General features: G+C 39.1%; 1 protein-coding gene across 7 annotated transcripts in view; it reads left to right on the top strand.

Moving 5' to 3' along the window:
- The first annotated feature begins 15425 nt into the window (after positions 1-15425).
- Positions 15426-20255, top strand: part of EHBP1 (EH domain binding protein 1) — a 346734-nt gene continuing 341904 nt past the window's right edge. For 2 of the 7 annotated variants that reach the window (XM_030877347.3, XM_030877354.3), the window contains exons 1-2: positions 15535-15825; positions 16665-17068. In XM_030877347.3, coding sequence (XP_030733207.1) covers positions 16965-17068 — 104 coding nt within the window. In that variant the 5' untranslated portion in view covers positions 15535-15825; positions 16665-16964. Of the gene's footprint in view, positions 15492-15532; positions 15826-16310; positions 16403-16664; positions 17069-20255 lie in introns of those variants that run through there. The other 5 variants (XM_060309152.2, XM_030877350.2, XM_060309154.2 and 2 more) reach the window with 5 other exon arrangements.

Below are 20255 nucleotides of genomic sequence, written 5' to 3'. Positions count from 1 at the left end.
CAAATATTTAATAATTTAAAAAGAACTCTCAAGATCTGTAGTCTTTATTATCAAAAAGGAGCCTTAAATGTAATAGAACTCAAGTCAGTCTTACTGATTAAAACATAGAAGCCTCAATCAGTGAGCTGTGGAAATAAGAAATATCAGTAAGATTAAATTCAATAGAGAAAAAGTCAAGTGTGATAGAAGTGAAAAACAAAGGTAGGCTGGTTCAGAATCTCTATTTATATACCCATCTTCCTGAAACAAAATCTCTGCTGATATTGAAAAAAAAATTTTTTAATGATACAAATGAACTTATTTACAAAACAGAAATAGAGTCACAGATGTAGAAAATAAACTTATGGTTACTGGGGGGAAAGGGAGGGAGGGATAAATTGGAAGATTGGGATTGGCATACACACAGTACTATATATAAAATAGATAACTAATTGGGACCTACTGTAGAGCACAGGGTACTCTACTCAATACTCTGTAATGACCTATATGGAAAAAGAATCTAAAAAAGAGTGGATAGACATATACATATAACTGACTCGTTTTGCTGTATGGCAGAAACTAATACAACACTGTAAATCAACTATACTCCAATAAAAATGAATAAAAAAATTTTGTTAAATTTTAAGACTCTGTTTCCCAAATCTTCTGGCTATATTATGATTACATTAATATAAAATCCTGACCTTTTCCCCAGAGAAACAATTTTATTGCATATTTGTTCTCGTATTTAAAGTGAGTGTTAGTCCTTCATGCATGAATGATAAAATATACACATTTATTGTTATTACTGAAAAGGCAATAGATTTTGTAATTTTAGGAAGTAAAAAGCAAAGCCATTTATCAGGATTCTCTAGTATTTAGTATTTCTTCGTATGGCAGAATCTGCATGGGTGTTGTTTTAAAAGTTTCTGAACTGGACTTCCTTGGTGGCGCAGTTGTTAAGAATCCACCTGCCACTGCAGGGGACACTGCTTCAATCCCTGGTCCAGGAAGATCCCACATGCCGTGAAGCAACTAAGCCCATGTCCCACAACTACTGAGCCTGTGCTCTAGAGCCCGCGAGCCACAACTACTGAGCCCACATGTCACAACTACTGAAGCCCACGCACCCTAGAGCCTGCGTGCCGCAACTACTGAGCCCACATGCTGCAACTACTGAAGCCTGCATACTTAGAGCCTGTGCTCCACAACAAGAGAAGCCACCACAATGAGAAACCACAACGAAGAGTAGCCCCTTCTCGCCCCAACTAGAAAAAGCTCCCGCGCAGAAACAGAGACCCAATGCAGCCAAAATATATATATATATATATATATATATATATTTCTGGACTTACAATAAATTGTGATAAATCTGCTTTTTTTTTTTTTTTTAAGAAGATGTTGGGGATAGGAGTTTATTAATTAATTGATTTATTTTTGCTGTGTTGGGTCTTCGTTTCTGTGCGAGGGCTTTCTCTAGTTGTGGCAAGCGGGGACCACTCTTCATCGCGGTGCGCGGGCCTCTCACTATCGCGGCCTCTCTTGCTGCGGAGCACGAGTTCCAGACGCGCAGGCTCGGTAGTTGTGGCTCACAGGCCTAGTTGCTCCGTGGCATGTGGGATCCTCCCAGACCAGGGCTCGAACCTGTGTCCCCTGCATTAGCAGGCAGATTCTCAACCACTGTGCCACCAGGGAAGCCCTAAATCTGCTTTTTAATCAGATCTTTATTGTCAATAATAGTTGAAGTTTTAGGGAGATCTGCCCAAAGGTAGATGGACTGTGACATATTTTAGTAATCTAGGAAATTGCAAAAGCAGTCTGGTTAAAAGTTACATAGCACTTAGAGAATGGAGTCTCTGGGTCCCTCTCTTGGAGTAGTTTAAAAAGCCCACCTGGGAATGATGGAGTGCATGAGTTTTTTTTTTTAAATCGAAGGATAGTTGATTTACAATATTGTTTTAGTTTCAGGTGTATAGCAATGTGATTCAGTTATACATATATTTTTTTCTGATTCTTTCCCTTTATAGGTTATTATAAGATATTGAATATAGTTCTGCATGAGTTTTAAAAATTGGGCTTTTGAATTGAATAATTCAAAATAATTATTGAATAAGATTGTGAATGACTGCTGACCCGTTCTAATTTTTATCACCCACCAGGGGCTGTCCTTATGCCCTTCAATCACATGCTTAAGTAACGATATATATTTAGTCAAGGTTAGCAAACTGGAGTAGACCGAAAAAGAAATTAGAATACCACTGGAAACCTATTTCAAAGGAAAGATTCTACCCTTTCCCTACAAAGTAATCAAATTTGAAACCCACAGTGTTTGGGATTTTCTGGCTGATCTCAGCTGATATGAAAATGCCAGGGAGAGGAGGCAGGTGCAGTGATGACAAACAGATTTGTACAGTTCTAGGTATTTTTGCCATTGTCGGCAAACTTTTGGAAGATCAAGAGTCCTTGTGTGCTCTCAGGTTAATTTAGAAAGTGTTCCATCCAGAAAGAGGGCTTTAACTTTTCTTTTTTTTTTTTTTAAGAGCAGACTCCTCCTCTCCAAACTAATCTAAAGGGCCTTTTCCTCTTTACTCTTCATAAACCCAGTGTATTAGTTAGGATTATGAACTATTACATGTGACAGAAAAAAGTAACTGTGGTTTATATGATTATTTCTGTTTTATATAAAAGATGTCTGGTAGTAGGCACTTCAGGGTAAATGTAGTGGTTCTACACATTTGTGGGGGACCCAGGCTTCTTCCAGCTTGCCACTTTGCCATCCCTCATCCTCATGGTCCAAGATAGCTGCTAGAGCTCTAGCCAACCCATCTATATTCCGGCAACAGGATAGAGGGACAAGGAAAGGCACATTCCCTCCCTTTGAGGAGACTTCTTGAAATTTACACATAAGACTTAGCCAAACATCAACACATAGCAACATTTAGCTGCAAAAGAGGCTGGCAGGTCTTCAGCTGAGTGAAAATGTCTCAGCAAAAATCCGAGGTTCTTACTGCTGGAGAAGAAAAGGAAAATCAGTATTCACAGTAATTAGCAATCTTTGCCTCCAAACTTGGGTTGGGGTTAAGGAAAAACTAGAACCCACATCTCCTAACTCCAAGTGTAGAGCACTTTCACATTTTAAATTTCTGTGTTAGAATGTTACATTTTGCTGAGCTGTCCAGTATATTCAGTTGCCTTGTGACTTTTGGTTAAATGTGACTGCAAAATAATATAAATGGCAAGTGCCTTTGGTCAGTGGTGTGTTTCAAAATTCTTTTATTTTTCTTAATATCTGCTTTATATCACATACCATAAATGTCACATTTTTTGTAATTCTTTTAACGTGTACAAGTCAACGTTTTTTTAGATTTACGAAGCTGTGCAACTATTGCCACTAACTAACTTTAGAGCATTTTCATCACCCCATAGAAACTCCACACCCATTATGTGGAGTTTAACCCCATATTTCTGGATATGGAGTTTCTGTCTAACCCCCTTGCAACCAGTAATCTACTTTCTCTCTCTATGGATTTGCCTACTATGGATGTTTCATATAAATGGAATCATACGATATGTGGTCTTTTGTGACTACCCTCTTTCACTTAGCTTGTTTTCAAGGTTCATTCATGTTGTATCTTGTATCAGTATTTCGTTCCGTTTTATAGCTGAATAGTGTTCCATTGTATGGATATCTACATTTTGTTATCCATTCATCAGCTGATGGTATTTGGGTTCTTTCTACTTTCTGGCTATTATGAATAATACTGCTATAAATACTCATGTACAAGTTTTTGTGTGGGCATATGTTTATATTTCTGTTTATACCCAACAGAAATGTGTGTGTGTCTCTCTCTCTCTATATATAGACACACACACACACCTAGGAGTGGAATTGCTGAGTTATATAGTAACTCTATGTTTAACACTTTGAGGAACTGCCAAACTCTTTTCCAAAGTTATTCCTTTTTACCCTCCCACCAGCAATGGGCTTGAATTTGTTACTGTCTGTCTTTGATTTTAAGCCATTTTAGTGGGTGTGAAGTGGTAACTCAGTATGGTTCTGATTTCCATTTCCCTGATGGTAAATGATGTTGAGCATTTTTCATAAGATTATTAGACATTTGTATATCTTCTTTGGAGAAATGTCTGTTTTAGTCCTTTGCCAATTTAAAAATTGGATTATTTGTCTATTGTTGAGTTGTGATAGTTCTTTATATATTTGAGATAGAAGCCCCTTATCAGATATGTGATTTGCAAATATTTTCTCCCATCTGTTGGCTGTCATACACTTTTTTGATATCTTTGAAGTACAAAGATAGTTTTTAATTTTGATAAAGCACAGTTTATTTTTCTTTGTTGTTCATGCTTTTATGATCATATCTAAAAAACCATTGCTAAGTCCAAGGTCACAAAATTTACTCTTATTTTCTGCTATAAGTTTCATAGTTTTAGCTGTTAACATTTAGGTTGATGATCCATTTTGTGTTAATTTTTGTATATGGTTGTTTTGTACTCTTAATCTTCACAGCATATTCAAGTAATCATTGTGAATCATGGGTGTCTCTGTCTAAAGAGGGTTCAAAAAACCTTAGCAATTCATCCTGGAAGAGATTGAGCTTTTGGACTGCCACTGAAGTTACAAGCAATATACTCTAGAAAGAGTAACATGTTCTATCAATACTTTTGTTTATAATTTATCATAAATAATTTTTTAAATGACCAAAAATTTACTTACGATTACTCTCCCCTTTAGGACTAGGTATAAACAATCGAATTAGGAATAGGTACATTTAGGAACAGTATCTTTCATGTTCTTAACAGACACTGGGCTGCCTTCATGTTCACTATGGGAATTGTGACTGTAAACTTTCAACTTTTGGTCAATCAGAAAATTAATAGACAAAAATAATCAAAAGTAGCCTCAACTGGGAAAAAAAAATAGCCCAACCTTCTTAAGACAGCAAAAACTAGATTATTGTAATGAAAAAACTATTGAGAAATACTAAGTGCCTCTTTTTGATTTTGCACACATGTATCCATTTGTTAAAGGCAGGCATTTTTCTTCTTTTTCCTTTTTTTAAAAGTTAATTTATTTAATTTATTTATCTTTGGCTGCATTGGGTCTTCATTGCTGTGCACGGGCTTTCTCTAGCTGCGGAGAGCGGGGGCTACTCTTCGTTGCGGGTGCGCGGGCTTCTCATTGCGGTGGCTTCTCGTGTTGCAGAGCACAAGCTCTACAGCGCAAGCTCAGTAGTTGTGGCGCACGGGCTTAGTTGCTCCGCGGCATGTGGGATCCTCCTGGACCAGGGCTCGAACCTGTGTCCCCTGCATTGGCAGGTGGATTCTCAACCACTGCCCCACCAGGAAAGCCCAAGGCAGGTATTTTTAAGATCACAGAATTAGAGCTGCAAAGGGTCTTAAGAGCTTATCTCTTCCAAACTTTACCTCCTGGTAGCAAAGTATTAGTTTCCCATTTCTCATTTTACAGATGAGGCAAATCAAGCAGCTCTTTCTCTGCTTCATTTCTTGGCTTCCTCCTTTTTCAGGTGGGCCTGCTCTAGTGGAGATCACTGGCAGCAGAATATTTATCATTATAGCTACCAACCCAAGAGGGAATTGCTTCTCTTTCCTAATCACTCTACTTCTACCAGTTTTCCCAGAATTGTGTCTGCATGGCTTGACTTGGAGATACATCTGTATCTATATCTATATCTGTATATCATATCTTTATCTATATCTATATACACTTTCCCCTCTCCATCCAGAGGTTATGTGAGTTCCTAGAATGACCCAATTAGTAAGTGATGGAGCTGCAACAGGAACCCAGTTCATGCTTTGCCACAACTGGCTTGAGTCTCTTCAGAATATAAGACAATAATGGATTTCTTATATCTCTTTGAATTTTGTCTTAAACTGTTATTTGAGTATTTTACAAGCTATTATGTTTGTTAGAGCTTACATTTTTCCCTCTGAAATATGTTTAAATTTCTTGAGGTCTCTGTGACTTACAGATTTTTTAAATGTAAAATTTTTACACATTTTAAAAATGTATAGTTTTTTTTTTAAAGTCAACACTTTCTCGTCCATGGTAGGCACTTGGTAAATATTTGCTTATTTGAGGCACCTGACTTGACACTGAAGCAGAGAACAGAATCCTCCATACAGAATGTGATAACAAGAAGGGAGTCAAACATGAGCCTCAAATTAGAGGGTCATGGGGAAAATATCCAGCAGGACCATGCAATTCATGGTTCTAAAGCTGAATAAAGCGATTCAAGCCCATAAAAAGTGCCAATGAAAACTATCCCTTTTTCATGATATAAAATACGGAACACATTCATAGGAATAGAACATTTTGTGAAAGAAGAGTCTTCATTCACTTCCAGACTGAAGTGTGTAGATAGGCAAAATAGATCCAGAATCAGAATGTGTTAGATGTACTAGGAATGGATTTATTCTGGGAAAAGTTTTTATTTTTATCAATTAGGTATGATCTGTAAGCAGAAACTATAGATGGCAGCTTTTAGGTGGTGAGAGAACATTTTAAAGAGTACATAACGATTTATACAATATTTTCAATCTAAGACCTCAGTTATGCAATTTTAATCATTATTTTATTGTAAAAATCAATCTAAAAACATTAAAGGAGAATTTAAAAAAGAAAATGATATCACTCATAATCTTTACACCCCAACATATACTGGTGCATTCTATTTGAGTCTTCATTCTCTTATATATCTATTTTTACATTTTCAAAAATCATAGAACACATACAAGATAAAAACCAACTTTTAATTATTTTACCTCTGAAAATAGGAATAGAGCTAAAATATTTCTGAATAAGGGAAGTGAAAATAAGCTTTTATTATTGTTATTTTTTTTAATTTTTAAGGAGTCAAGAGGGAAATCAAATGGGATGGGTGTGTGTTTCTTAAAATCCTATCACATTCTTAATAACCATTTCATTCTTAAAAGTTCCATGTGAGCTCCAAGGAATGCATGGATCAGATTGTTCTGGCTAACATTTAACAGATTTCAGATAACCTCTCTCAGACAATAATTTGAATTTTGCCATGTGTTAATTTTGCATTTTTACAGTTAAAAGAGTGTTGCCTTATATCCATCATTAAAAAAAATGGATCAATATCTCTGAAGTGCTGCAATGAAGCATAAAAATAATGATAAAATAGTAATATAAATACTACAATTCAAATTTTAAAAATACAAATTGTAAACAGGATTTTTATAATTGTACAGTGCAACTACAGATTATAAATCTGTACGGGCTGTGACAAAGTCTATTTGTGACTTTGCACAAGTAGCCACAAAGAAATAAAGGTGTAAATTGGAAGTACAACAATAAATATCCAAAAATTTCATTTCACTAAGGGAGCAATCTATTAATATTACTCCCCAGTCCATTGTATTTTATAACACATTTCTTAATTAGCTTTTGTGCCATTGTTAAACAACACACAGTCACCTCTCATCAATTGAGATTTTCTAAAGTAAACACTAAATAATAATTTCTAACTGATAAGGAATGTGAGCTCCTTGAGGGCAGAGATTTTCTCTTTTGATGTGTTGTAGTCCCAATACTTAGCACAATGCTTTGAGCTTAGTAGTCATTCACTTATTAAAAAATTAGCTAATAAATATTACTTAGAATATTATAAGTTAATAAATTACTTGTTAATAAATGAATGGATTTTTAACTAAAACTATCATCAAAGAAAATCAAAATCACGAAACTCTCATTCAAAGTTTTACTCTAGTAGCAAAAGTAGGTACATGTTACATTGTTGCAAAATCAGCTGAAAATTATTAAGATTTTAATAAGAGAAAGCAGAATGAACTATTGACAAAATTGTTTGACCAAATATCATCCCTGGGCATTGCAAATATCCATAGCATATAATGTTGAAGAGCAGTTAATATCATGCATGCACTGTAGTGGTTTCATTTACCAGCATGACAAGTATGAAGAAGTACTCAACAAGTTTACTCTATTTATCACTGAGAACTAACTGCAGGATTTTAGTAATTATTATTTTGTAAATTGTGATGTAGCCTGGGGAAGAGGCATGCAGAAGGTAGCTTCGTGACTAGCTACAAAGTGTGTTATTACAAGAATAAAAGAGGATAAGCAGTCAACAACAGACCTCCTGCTTTTGCTTGGGTTGTTCAAGGAAAGAGTGAATATTTTAAATGTGATCAAGTTATGACCTCTAAGTATACATATTTTCAGCATGTGTTGTGTAAAGAAAGATGCACATGTGCAACACTCTCCTTTTTTACACTGAATCATACTGGTTATCAGGGGAAAGGTGCTTGGCATTAGTTTTTGAAATAAGAAGTGGGACACTGATAATGCCAGATAATTATTTCTCAACCAGTGTAGCTTAGCACTATATTCAATATCTACAGTAGAACTAAATTTGTCACTTCAGGGATAAAATATCATGGTTTTTAATGTTGAGGATATCAGGATTTCTTTAGAAGACTGAACGATAGCACAAAAACTTAACTGTTGCTCGACAGTTGACTTTATTTCCTTGGAGAAAGATATCAATGATTCACTATTGGGAATATTTAAAAATATCACCCAAAAGTTGCAACAAAATATGGAGAAATAACCAGCAGCTCTCACAAAGTCCTCTTTACTTAGCAGGCCATGTTCTACTCTCTGTAAGCCCAGTCACTAATTGGTTGATTTACTATAAAAAGCGAGATCTGGAATGATGTTGCAGCTCTCTTTGGCTCCCATGTTACTGCCCTTGCCCTGGAATTTTTCTCCATTTTGCCCTGCCCAGCAGATTGCCCAAACTATGCATGAGTTAATCCTGCCCTCTGAAAGTTGGGTTTATTTTCCAGCTCTACTCATCTAGGACAAGCTTCTGCAACAGGGCTACTTTCCCTTGGCCCACGTCCAGTGCCCTGGTAAGTGGGGTTCTGCCTGATTTCAGCTTGCTGCTTTTTGCACTGTTTGAGATGGAAATGCTTTAATTCAACACCAAACGGTGGGTATTCAGTGCCCTCCAAGATTGTGAATTCCTACTGCTTTTTCTTTGCCTTTCCTATCTAGCCTAATTATTTCAGAAGATTTTAATTATATTATCTTGTTCATACTAAATATAGTCATCCAGGAATTATTCAGAGGAAAACAGTGGCTGCGTGCTATATTTGGTTACTCGGAATTTATTCCAAATATTGAAAACACAGATAAAAAGAAGCAGAGGTCAGTCCACTCTTTAAAATTCATTAAAGCCTCTTAACATTTAATGGGAAATGACCAATAAACCTTGGTCAAAGATCCCTACTGATTTTATAGGAGGTAAATTTATTATATTTAGCAAAGACTTTCTCAGAAAGGGCTCCTAATTCCAATTCAAATCTTTTCTGCAATAATCCCAGTAATGGTCAACTTATTGGCAAAGTGTAAATTATCTCTGTAACTGCATTTACCTTGGCATATACAGCATTTCTGGGCTGGGACTTTACCATCATGAAATTATCTTGAGTAATCTGAAGAGTCAGACCGAGAGGATGGTACAGACCAGCAAAGGTACTCTGGAGTCAGAGCTGATATTTAGCTGGTTCACAATAGGATAGCTGGACTGATGGTTCATGGCTGTCATCCACTCTAGCTGATTGATGTCTGTGCTGTGTTGTTGCTAACATTTTGAGTATCTACATTTTGAATATCATCATCACTTATAATATATTCTTGAAGAAGATTTCTGAGCCTTCTAATGGTTCATATGTTGCTCCATATAAACAGCCCGAGTCAGGCCTACTGAATTACCTATGGATGGTATCTGTAGACTTGTTTCTGTCTCTATTTGAATTTCAAGGCAGCCAAGGATGCTCCTGTGTCTCCACCAACCAGGTTCAGGTTGGCCTTTCCTAGACGTTGTGGGCTGGACAAAATTGGGTGTTTAGAACATAATCGAGGTCCTAGAGTTAGTGCCACCTCAGGTTCAATGTGCAAAGGTTCATTACGGCTAACTGCAAAGATTCATTCATGGGTAGCTGGAACAGAAACAATTTCACAAAAGGATACTGTTTTTAGTTGAAAGATGGTTTTCTGATGCAGCTTTTCTAAGCTTTCATGTCAACCAAAGAGCTTGGGTCCTATAATGATAGAGAAAAACAGAGCTCCCTTTTTTTTTTTTTTTTTGCAGTACGCGGGCCTCTCACTGTTGTGGCCCAAGGCTCCCTTTTAAGAGAATAAACATATGTTTCTAAGTATTGAATACTTTGTTAGAATTATTACTTTCAGTTATATAACAGGTACAAATCTCAATCTAAAAAAATTCAGGTTTGCAAGAAACATAATTTCATTTTTCCATAACTCAACCCAATTTCTATTTCAAGCGCTGATTTCACAAGGGGTGGCAGACACTTAATCACAGTCAATTTGGCAGGGATTGCATCTATATTGAGGAGACTTCCATAGGATTAGCATGTCAGAGGAAGAGGATGGGAACATTTAATCTTTGCTCCTCCTCTACCATGCTGGCTCTCCTAAGATTTCCAGTCTGTATCCTTCCTCAGTTGCAGCTGGTCCCACAGACTGCTGCTGGGTTGATCTTGGTCTGTCAGCAAGGTCCCTTGAGGCCTGCTGGCTTCCTCTGCCTCTGCACCCTTTTGGGTGTCTGGGGATCATCATGTTGGGTTTCCAGAACCTCCATGGTACTATGTAAGCTTTCATTGTCCTTTATGGTAGCTACCAGCTACATGCAGCTATTTAAATGAATTAAAACTAAATAATATTAAAACTCCAGTTCCTCAGTTATGCTAGCCACATTTCAAGTGCTTAATAGCCCCAGGAGCTAGAGGCTACTGTATTGCACAGCCAAATATAGAACATTTCCTTTATCACAGAAACTTCTATTGAACTGGTCTTGGGTGGACTAGATGCACGGCCCGGGTTTTTCTTATCTTTAGGGTCTTGCCACCTCTCTGGGGGTCTAACAAAGAAAAATGAATGGAAATTATCTCTCTCGGCTTTCAGATCCCATAGATAGATCCTGCCATTTCAGTTGCCTTTCTCCAAGGCTTCTGCCAGAATAGAGTGAGAATACGGCAGTGAGTCCTGTTCTCTGGGACCCATCAGCGTCTGGCCTCTCATTACTTTCCACCCAACTTCTTCTTCCCCTTCCAGTCCAGGAAATCCATTTCTTATCTCTGTGAAAGGAAGTTTTACTATTGTCTATACCAGCACTGTCCAACAGGAAAATAAGACAAGCCACATGTGTAATTAAAATTTTTCCAGTAGCCACATTAAAAGAGTAAAGTAACAGTTAAAATTAATTTTTAATGTCTTTTTGATTCAGTACATTTAAAATATTATCATTTCAACAGGCAATCAATATAAAACTTTTAAATAAGATATATTCCCTTCATTTTTATATAGTCTTTGAAATTTGTGTATATTTTATACTGACAACACATCTCAATGTGAACTAGCCACATTTCAAGTGTTCAGTAGTCACATATGGCTAGAGGTTATCGTATTGAACAGTACAGGTCTCTAACTGGATCCGTTTCATTACACCCTAAAGGACTAGGGTTCTGAAACTCAAAAACAAGGAAAAATTCCCTGTTTCTCTGCATTCTGTTATACTGCTTTCCTGAAACAATGAGTGAAAACCAGCCTACTTGAGGGTGGGTACGATGCTGAGGGTGTCTTTGGGTGGGGTATAGGAGGAGAAAGGCCATAGGATAAAAAGAAATACCTAGAAAGACAACTACTACAAAAACCTCAGTTAATATTTCAGAAGTATTAGCCTGTTCCAGTGAGTTTTTCTAAGGATATAAAAATTGCTATATAGGATTGTCAGAATAAGTTTGTTTGCTATGGGTTTAAAAGAAATAATTTCATTAGCGGTTAAAAATTGCAGTAATATTGTTGTGTATTGTATAGCTGCTATGGTAACTGGAAAACACAATGCAAAAATCTGCAGTGCTATTGTTGCAAGTAAATCTTATTACTATGACTAAGGCACAGATAAGTTGCTGCAATAATACCTCTGACAATTTTTACTGCAAAAACTGTAAAATCCAGGGATAAGAATTTTATCATCAGGAATGATAATAATTCAAGCCTGTGGGTGCACTTCATAGACTAGAATCTCTATTTGGGGGGTTTCTGAAACAGTGACTGGCAAAGCTGCTTCACTGAAAATAATTTCTATCATTTCAAAACTGTCATGGCAGAGAAGATTTGAAGTTTTGGGGTGGCATTTTCCTTTTTTTTTTTTTACTTTTTGTATTCTATCTTCACTGTAAGCTTGATGATACCTAAAGGCAAAATAGAAATTATTTTAAATGTTGAATCTTCTGTTAAGTAAAATATCTATAAAATTTTGCAGTCAACACCTGGGGCAAATGGACAGGACAATTAAAGTAACTTGCATCTACAGGTCTATTACATGCAGATTAAGCCTGGGATGGAAGGAGATAATAAATCAAGACCTGAGTAAACAGGGGGTTAGAAAGGGGCAGAAGCACAGTGGGAAATTCCCCTTTGGAAGGGGAGGGTCAGTGGGATATACTTACTGGTAGGTAGGGGAAATGGGAACCTTAAGAAAAAGTTATCTTCTAGAATGTCAAAAGATCTCAGATTATATAAGGCATGGAAGGTGGTCATGGGAATTGGGGATAAATGAATTCTTAGTAATTATTATAAAATTATGAGTCTACGTAAGTTATTGGTGTTCCACTCTTGGTAATCACTGAGTTAATGGGAGATGAATAATGTTAAAAGCAGTTTCTTTTGAGATTCATTATTCCTTGAGGTAGTGATGTTTGGTAGCAACTAAGTATTGCCCATGTTATTCTTGAAGGACTATTTTTTTTTTACTGTTTATTACTTATTATTTTTGACTCTGTTTGCTACCAAACACAATGGTATACATTATTAATTACCATTTATTGACTGTTTACTATGTGTCAGGCACTTTACGTACATATCTTCCATCTCCTCAACATCCCAGAAAGGTAAGCATGATTATTTGTTTGACAGAATAAGAAGCTGGGACTCAGAGAGGTGAAGTAATTTGTTTTACTTTCTTGCATGCATGCTGAACATCTGTTTCTGAAAACTGTTTGCAAACAGGGACTATACCTTTTATGTACCGTTAATAGCATTTAATGTGATCAATACTCAGTTGGTAGTCAGTATCGAATAAGTGGATAAAAAGATCTTAAAGTATTATATATTTAAGATTCTCCAATAAATTTAGTTAGCAGACAGGCTAATAAAGAAAAAAAAAGTTATAAGGGAAGAAGTAGCTGCTCTGTGGGGCCTCCAGGAGCCTGTGAACTTGAACTTAGCAACAATGTCAAGGTCTGCTTTTAATTCCTTCATTTCTAAACTTGGTCTCTTCCTGGCTACCTTTGCAGCTAGGATGAAAAAGAAGAGTTTACATCCAAGAGAAATACTTCCCCTCAAAAGAAAATCTGTCTTATAAGAAACTGTTGTTCTCGAAATTTTCCACAACTTGAGAAAGATTCCCTAGGGTCCTACACACTCCTCCTTCTCCTTCTTCTTCTTTTTAGGAAGGGAAAGAGTATTAAAAGAAGCCAGGATAACCACATGAGAAAGTTTGAAGAACAATAATATTAAATAGGATGCAAAACCCTCCTGATTATCATGTGGGTTGTTCCTGAAGGGCAACATAGATTAAAATAGTTTATGACCATTTCTATAAATTAGCCATTTAAAAAAAACCATGGGCTTCCCTGGTGGCGCAGTGGTTGAGAGTCTGCCTGCCGATAAATGGGACACGGGTTCGTGCCCCGGTCCGGGAAGATCCCACATGCCGCGGAGCGGCTGGGCCTGTGAGCCATGGCCGCTGAGCCTGCGCGTCCGGAGCCTGTGCTCTGCAACGGGAGAGGCCACAACAGTGAGAGGCCCGCGTACCGCAAAAAAAAAAAAAAAAAAAAGAACACAACAAAACCCATACACTTAAATCCAATTATGATCATAATAATAGCTGTAGGTTATAGTGACTTAGTAAACCACTCAGGAAGGACACCAGAGAACTGCAAGATGTACACAAAATAAGAATCAATATAATTATTATGGTTATCTTTAATATTTTAAAATTGAGACTATAGCAAAATAAGTGATATCTATGCCCTTTTCTGTTAAATGTACATTGTGTTCTTGTATTATATCACTTTCTTTATTGAAAATGGAAATAGAATTCGATACTGGATTCAAGCCTTCTGTGTCTTCCCATCTATCCTGATTCTTCAATCTCTCTCTCCTTTCTCTTGCCTCCCTATGTCTACAGATGAGCTCGACTCTCACGGTCACTGCCCTTCTTCCTGTCCTTCAAAGAATCCTTCCCTAGACCCTAACACCTTTCAAGCTATTTTGTCCATGCACCCTGCTCTCTGTCCTTAGTAAGATTAAGAATGAGCCTTAATTGTTTCCAGGATTCAACAATTGGGGGGTGCCCTCCCTCCCCCCCACCCCCCAATTTCATTCTTTGTCCTCTTTCTCTACGCCAGAGGTCTGTGAACCACCTAAAACTGAAAGCGAACTTTTGTGTCTTATGATAGGACATATTCTCCTTGGGAAAGTATCTATGCCTTTCATTATCGTTCTCAAAAGGGTCCTTGGTTCTTTTAACAAGGTTAAGTGCCCGTGCCCTCACACTCTCCTTAGGTTATTTCATCCTCTCCTTTGCCTCTAACTACCCTTCTTACATACCAACCACTCCCAAGTTCATCTACAATTCCTACCAGAAGAATAAGATTCATAGAACTGTTTAAGAATCATAACAAGAAGAAATTGCACCGTGAACATTTTGTGCCTAGCTCAGCTTACTGAATCTGGTTCACTGAGGACCAGTTGACTAAATGTTAGGCGGGGGCTGGCCGGGTCATTACTTCACAGTTTGTCAGAGGAAAAACCCCAGGAGGTGAAACCAAGACTGTGCTCGCAAACACCCTAGCGGCTGGTGGCGGAGAGGGCACACCCAGCTCCTAGGGTGGGGACAGGAGAGAAAAGGAGAGAAAACCCCAGTAGCCGCACAGCCCACAGCTGCAGCGAAGCCAGTCGCGGGCTCTGCTCTCAGACTCCAGACAGAAACCCCGCCCAGCACCCGGCACGCCTTTGACCGACATCCACCTTCAGCAACCACCTTTCAGATCACTATAAACACTCCTTACTCCTCCCACCTATCGCTTCCGTCTCGAAGCCAATCAGAGGAATGGGCGGGATTGTCCTTAGAGGGTTCCAGTGTTTTTTTGTTTTTTTGTTTTTTTCTTAAAGAAGGGTATACTGTACACCGCGTTCCGGCTGGGGAAAAAAACACCTCCAGAACTTGCGGGGGAGGGGGGCGTGGAGCCCTGTGATGGGCACCCGGGTCGGCCAATGAGGCGTCCCCGCCCCTTAAAGGCCCTGCCGCCGAGGTGGGCGGGGAAAGCGCGGGGCCCGGCCAATGGCGGCGGGGCGGACGGAGGTTGAGCGGCCGTGGGTAGGGTTAGTGTGAGAGGTACGGCGGGGGAGGTAATGATGGTGGTGGCGGAGGAGAAAGACGGGGGAGGGGGTGCTGGGCGCTGAGCGGCGGCTCTGGCAGGGTTTTGTAGGGTGGGGGACGGTCGCGGGGCGACTCCGTCCGGGAGGGGGCGGGCGTGAGGCGCTCCGTCCGCCTGAGGGGCTGCAGACCCCGGCTCCCGGGAGCGCCGCGGCTGGCTCGGCTGTTCCATGTGGCTCCGGCGGGGATGGAGGACTCGGTGGCGGCGGCGGCGACTGCTGCTGCGGCGGCGACGGAGGAGCGGCGCTGAGGAGGGAACCGGGCCAGACTCAGCCCGACAGCGGGATTAGAGGTGTGAGGAGGGGGCGGGAGTGGACGTGCGGTGGGACCGGGGCTCTGGGACCGGGCTGGGGTCTTCTGGCATCGCCTGGGTGACAGGGACCGCTGGCGAGCCACCGCCTGCCTCAGCTGGGGGGCAGGGGTCTGGGCTCTGTGCGGGAGGAGAGGAGGCTTCGGCGGACTATTCCCTGAGGATGGGGGAGGGAGGCACTGCACCCCGCACCGTGCACTTGCCTCGCTGGTCATTGCTTCACGCCCAGGCAGGAGTTTCCATTTCCCTCTGGTTGGCAGCAAAGGTGGAGAAGAGCCCAAGTGGCCTGGAGCCGGGACACTGCCCTCTCTCTGCCTTGAGATTTCCCTCCACTCCTTTTTCCCCATCCATTTCCCCCTCCGACTCAACAGCAGCGTTCTTCCCCGCTCCTTAATTTGTTCCACGCACATATTCTAGGACTCAGAGCTATTCACTATCGGCTGAAAAACAAAGTTTATTTTAAAATACTCCACTTCTTCCTCTGACTGGCGGTGGACATTAAACAGCATCCCTAGACTTTCCCGCTCTGCTCGCCCTTCTGTGATGCTAGGAGAGGGAGGTAGGGCCCCGACTTTCGCCTCTCGATCGTTGTTGATGCTGATTACCTGATGTGTTGCTCCACGTCTTTGGTGTGAATTGTAATTTCTTCCTTGGTGTCTTGCATCCTTGATGTTACTGGCTTTTGAGGTTGGTGTTTTGTTTCATTGTTTGAAAAACATGCGGAGAACTGGGCTTGTCTGTTGCAGTGTTATCTAACATGGGTGGTTAGTCACTTCTCATGCTTCTCTCCTCATATTTTTTCTCTTTGTTTTGCTTTTCAGTCCTCCAGAATACACATCATATAACCCACGAGGTGGAATGGTGATGTCTCCATGAGGGAACCTCCTCTCACTCATCCTGTGATGTGTGTCATACTGTTCTTGACTGGGCCATTCATCTAAGATGTGATTTACCCTGTGAAACAGGGAGAAGACTTATGGACCCCAAACATCATTTCAAGTTGTAGTTGAGTTTTTTAAAGTACAGACATACATGCAAAGCTCCTTTGCTTTGGACCCTCTGCTTTGTTAAAGCTGCTGTGTTGCTAACCCAGAACTGCTCCACTGTTTTGACTGATCATCATGGCTTCAGTTTGGAAGAGACTACAGCGTGTGGGAAAACACGCATCCAAGTTCCAGTTTGTGGCCTCCTACCAGGAGCTGATGGTTGAATGTACCAAGAAATGGTAAGAAGTGCCTGGGCGTAGAGTTTGCTGTGCTGTGGCCTAAACTCACTGTGGCCTAAACTCTGCTGCTTCTGACAGCAGATTTACCTTTCTGTAGTGCACAAGTGTGTAGAAGCTGGGCGGGGTGCAGATTACTCTAACAAGTACTGTGGTGTGCACTGTTGCTGCTGGTACCGACCCTGTGGGTTTTAATTACTGCACTTCAGTATGGCTCAGAGGACTGTAACTATGAGAGCACACTAAGTACAGTAGATTTGGTCTTGAGGTCTTTCATCATTAGTCTTAGAATAACTTTGATTTTTATAACTTTAAGGAGGCATGAAGAATGGCTATTGAAATATTGTAAACATATATGCATATGTTTTGATGTAACATATGTCTATGTTTCAATAGAGTTTTAATACGGAAATCTGTTTTTGTGGGGTGGTGATAATCTGTTTTAATTTGTTCTTGATCTTTATTTTTTTTGCTTAAAATAACTTTTCATTATTTGCATAATAGAGTGCCAGTCCATACAACCTTAGAAATTCTTTTGTTCTGTGCTTAGTCAGGCAACTGTGTTTTATTTTAATTGCCTAATGGGATACATTTCTTGGCCAGACTTAAGGAAGCAATTAGTAGTGCTGGTCTATGATTTGCTTCTTTCCACTTGAGCAAAGTAAATTTAGGGCTTTCTTTTCACTGCCCTGAATGATAAGCAAGAAGAATTCTTATTTAGTCAGAGGAAAAAAGTTAATCTTAAGCAAATGGTACTTTGGGTTTTGATTTATTGCAGTGATTAAGCAGTATTACTGCAAAAGTAAGTCCATTTCCTTGTCCACATGGACTGTAATCTCATGTCTGTGTTAATCTCTCTTTTTAACATCCTTTTTATTAAACGGAAAAATAGCTTCCTCTACTCTAGAACTCTTAAAGCATATTTGAATATTTATTTGGAAACTAGTTTCCGAATGCTTTTCTCTTGAACTTGTTAGGAATGTTGCTTTATGTGCAATTCAAGAAATGCGTGTACTGATTACCTACTTTATAGTAGGCTCTGTGGCTTTAGAGTTGAATATGACATAATCCCCACCCTCAAGGAGTTCACAGTCCAGGGTAATGACAGTCATGTAAATAAATTCTCTGTGATAGGTGCAATAATATAAATATGATGTAGGGATCTTTATCTGTCTCTATCACTTAACAGTTGGATATCCTTGGGGACAGGTTATTTACTCCTCTGAGATAGTTTTCGTATCGACAAAGGTAATAATGGTACCAATTCATAGGAAGGGTTATTGTGAAGATTAAATGAGTTAATACATGTAAAATACTTGGAACAATGTCAGGTACATAGTAAATGCCCAATAAAATGTCATCATTACTTACAAAGTTGGCAGACAAGGGAATAATCAACTCTTTAAGGGTAGGGTAGGGTGTGGGATGGCTTTCTTGGAGCTGAGTTGAGTTTTGAAAGATTCATAGTAATTGGCCAGGAAGCTAAAGGGGAAGAAATGAAGGATATTCTAGACTGAAGCAACAGCCTATGTAAAAGCATGGAGGCATGTGGCATGCTGGAAGTTCAAGCAGTGTAGTTGGATAATGATGGGGCTTAAAGTGCAGGATGGGAGGAGTGCAGTGGGCTATGATGTTTTAGAGGCAGGCAGGATTCAAATAATAAAAAGTAAAGTGCCGTTATACATGGCGTGGACTTTATTCTGTGGGTGATGGAGAGATAGGAAAAGGTTTTGAGCAGAAGAGACATTAGGTTTATATTTTGGAAAATCACTTGGATGACAGTGTGGAGTAAGGATCAGTGGAAAAGGTAACTGGAGGCAGGGATGGTATGGTAGCTATTGTAATAGATAAGGTGAGAGAAAAGGCTTAGACTAAGGCAGTGGCAGAGGAAATGGAGAGAATAGAGCAGAGGGACACTTAGGACACAAAATGGATAGTACTTGGTGGTCATTTCAGTAGGGGTCTGGAAAGGGTGGGGATGAGGGAGAGGGATAGGTCTAGGTTGATACCCATTTCTGGCTTGGAGGACTGGGTGTATTACTAACTAAACTAGGGAATACATGAGGAAAATCCTGATTACAAGTACTTCTTAACTTGGCAGTATGCTGGGGGCATCAACTTTAAGACGGTTAAATTTGAATCTCTTTTCTTAAGGGAAATAGAACATGTCAGGTGATCCTTTATTCACAACATGAGTTTCTTCCTCACAGTTTGCGTCATCCCTGGATTTTATTTTTCCTTAAAAAGTGTGTAAGTTATTGTTAATGTGTCTCAAGGTGAAAGCAAGGATGAAAATTTAACTTGATTATAGGTGAATAGATGGCTTAATTATTTTTAGGGTTGGACATTATGGTACACCTGTTAAATTAGATCTTTATGATAAGGTCTGGCCTTAACACAAGAAACATTTGGATATTCTAGAATTTTTAGACATGTAGTTCTAAATATTTTGCATTTTTCCCCTCTCATTTAAAAATATAGTTTAAAGCTAATGAGGTGACAGTGCCCAAAGAATAATATATTTGTTTGATGTCCTGGAATTTTATTTATAGGTGGATCCTTCAATAAAGCTTTAAAATCTTTTCATTACATACAAATTTGTTGTTATGATTTTTAGTTAGTATTCCTTTTGCCTTACTTTGCATAGGGTCCTTGTGATAAATACAGATTAGGCCCAATTTCTATACTTATATCCTTTTTTTTTATTCCTCATGTTGATGCTTGCAAGAATTCTTAAATTATTGGATATGTGTGCTGAATTAGAATCTATTTAAAGGACATAAGAATAAAAACAGACTTGGACACCTTGTAAGAACATATTTTATCAGCTACTTCTACATTTTAGGTATTGTGTTGGTGGTATGGAAAAATAAAAGGAGAGGAAGGAAATTTAGAGATGCCAACTGAATAAAGGGAAAGAGGCATTGAAGATAAATTGTAGGTGTTGAGAGGATAAGAAAATAGATCTAGTATAAATCAGAGAAGAAGGAATAAACTACAAAAAGAAAGGACAGTTAGCATTGCATTGGGATTGTGCCTTTGTAGGTAAACTGTGTATATAGGTGCCATTGCCTTTTAGAATCTTGCTACTTCAAGTGTTTTCTGAGAAGCAAGAGAGTTTGCAAAAGCCTGTTAGAACTGCTGTCCCTCAGGCCCTGCCCTAGGCTTACTGAATCAGAATCTGCTTTTT

The sequence above is a fragment of the Globicephala melas genome, chromosome 12 (assembly GCF_963455315.2).
Source record: "Globicephala melas chromosome 12, mGloMel1.2, whole genome shotgun sequence".
Taxonomy (NCBI): Eukaryota; Metazoa; Chordata; class Mammalia; order Artiodactyla; family Delphinidae; genus Globicephala; species Globicephala melas.
This window is presented reverse-complemented; position numbering and strand designations above follow the sequence as displayed.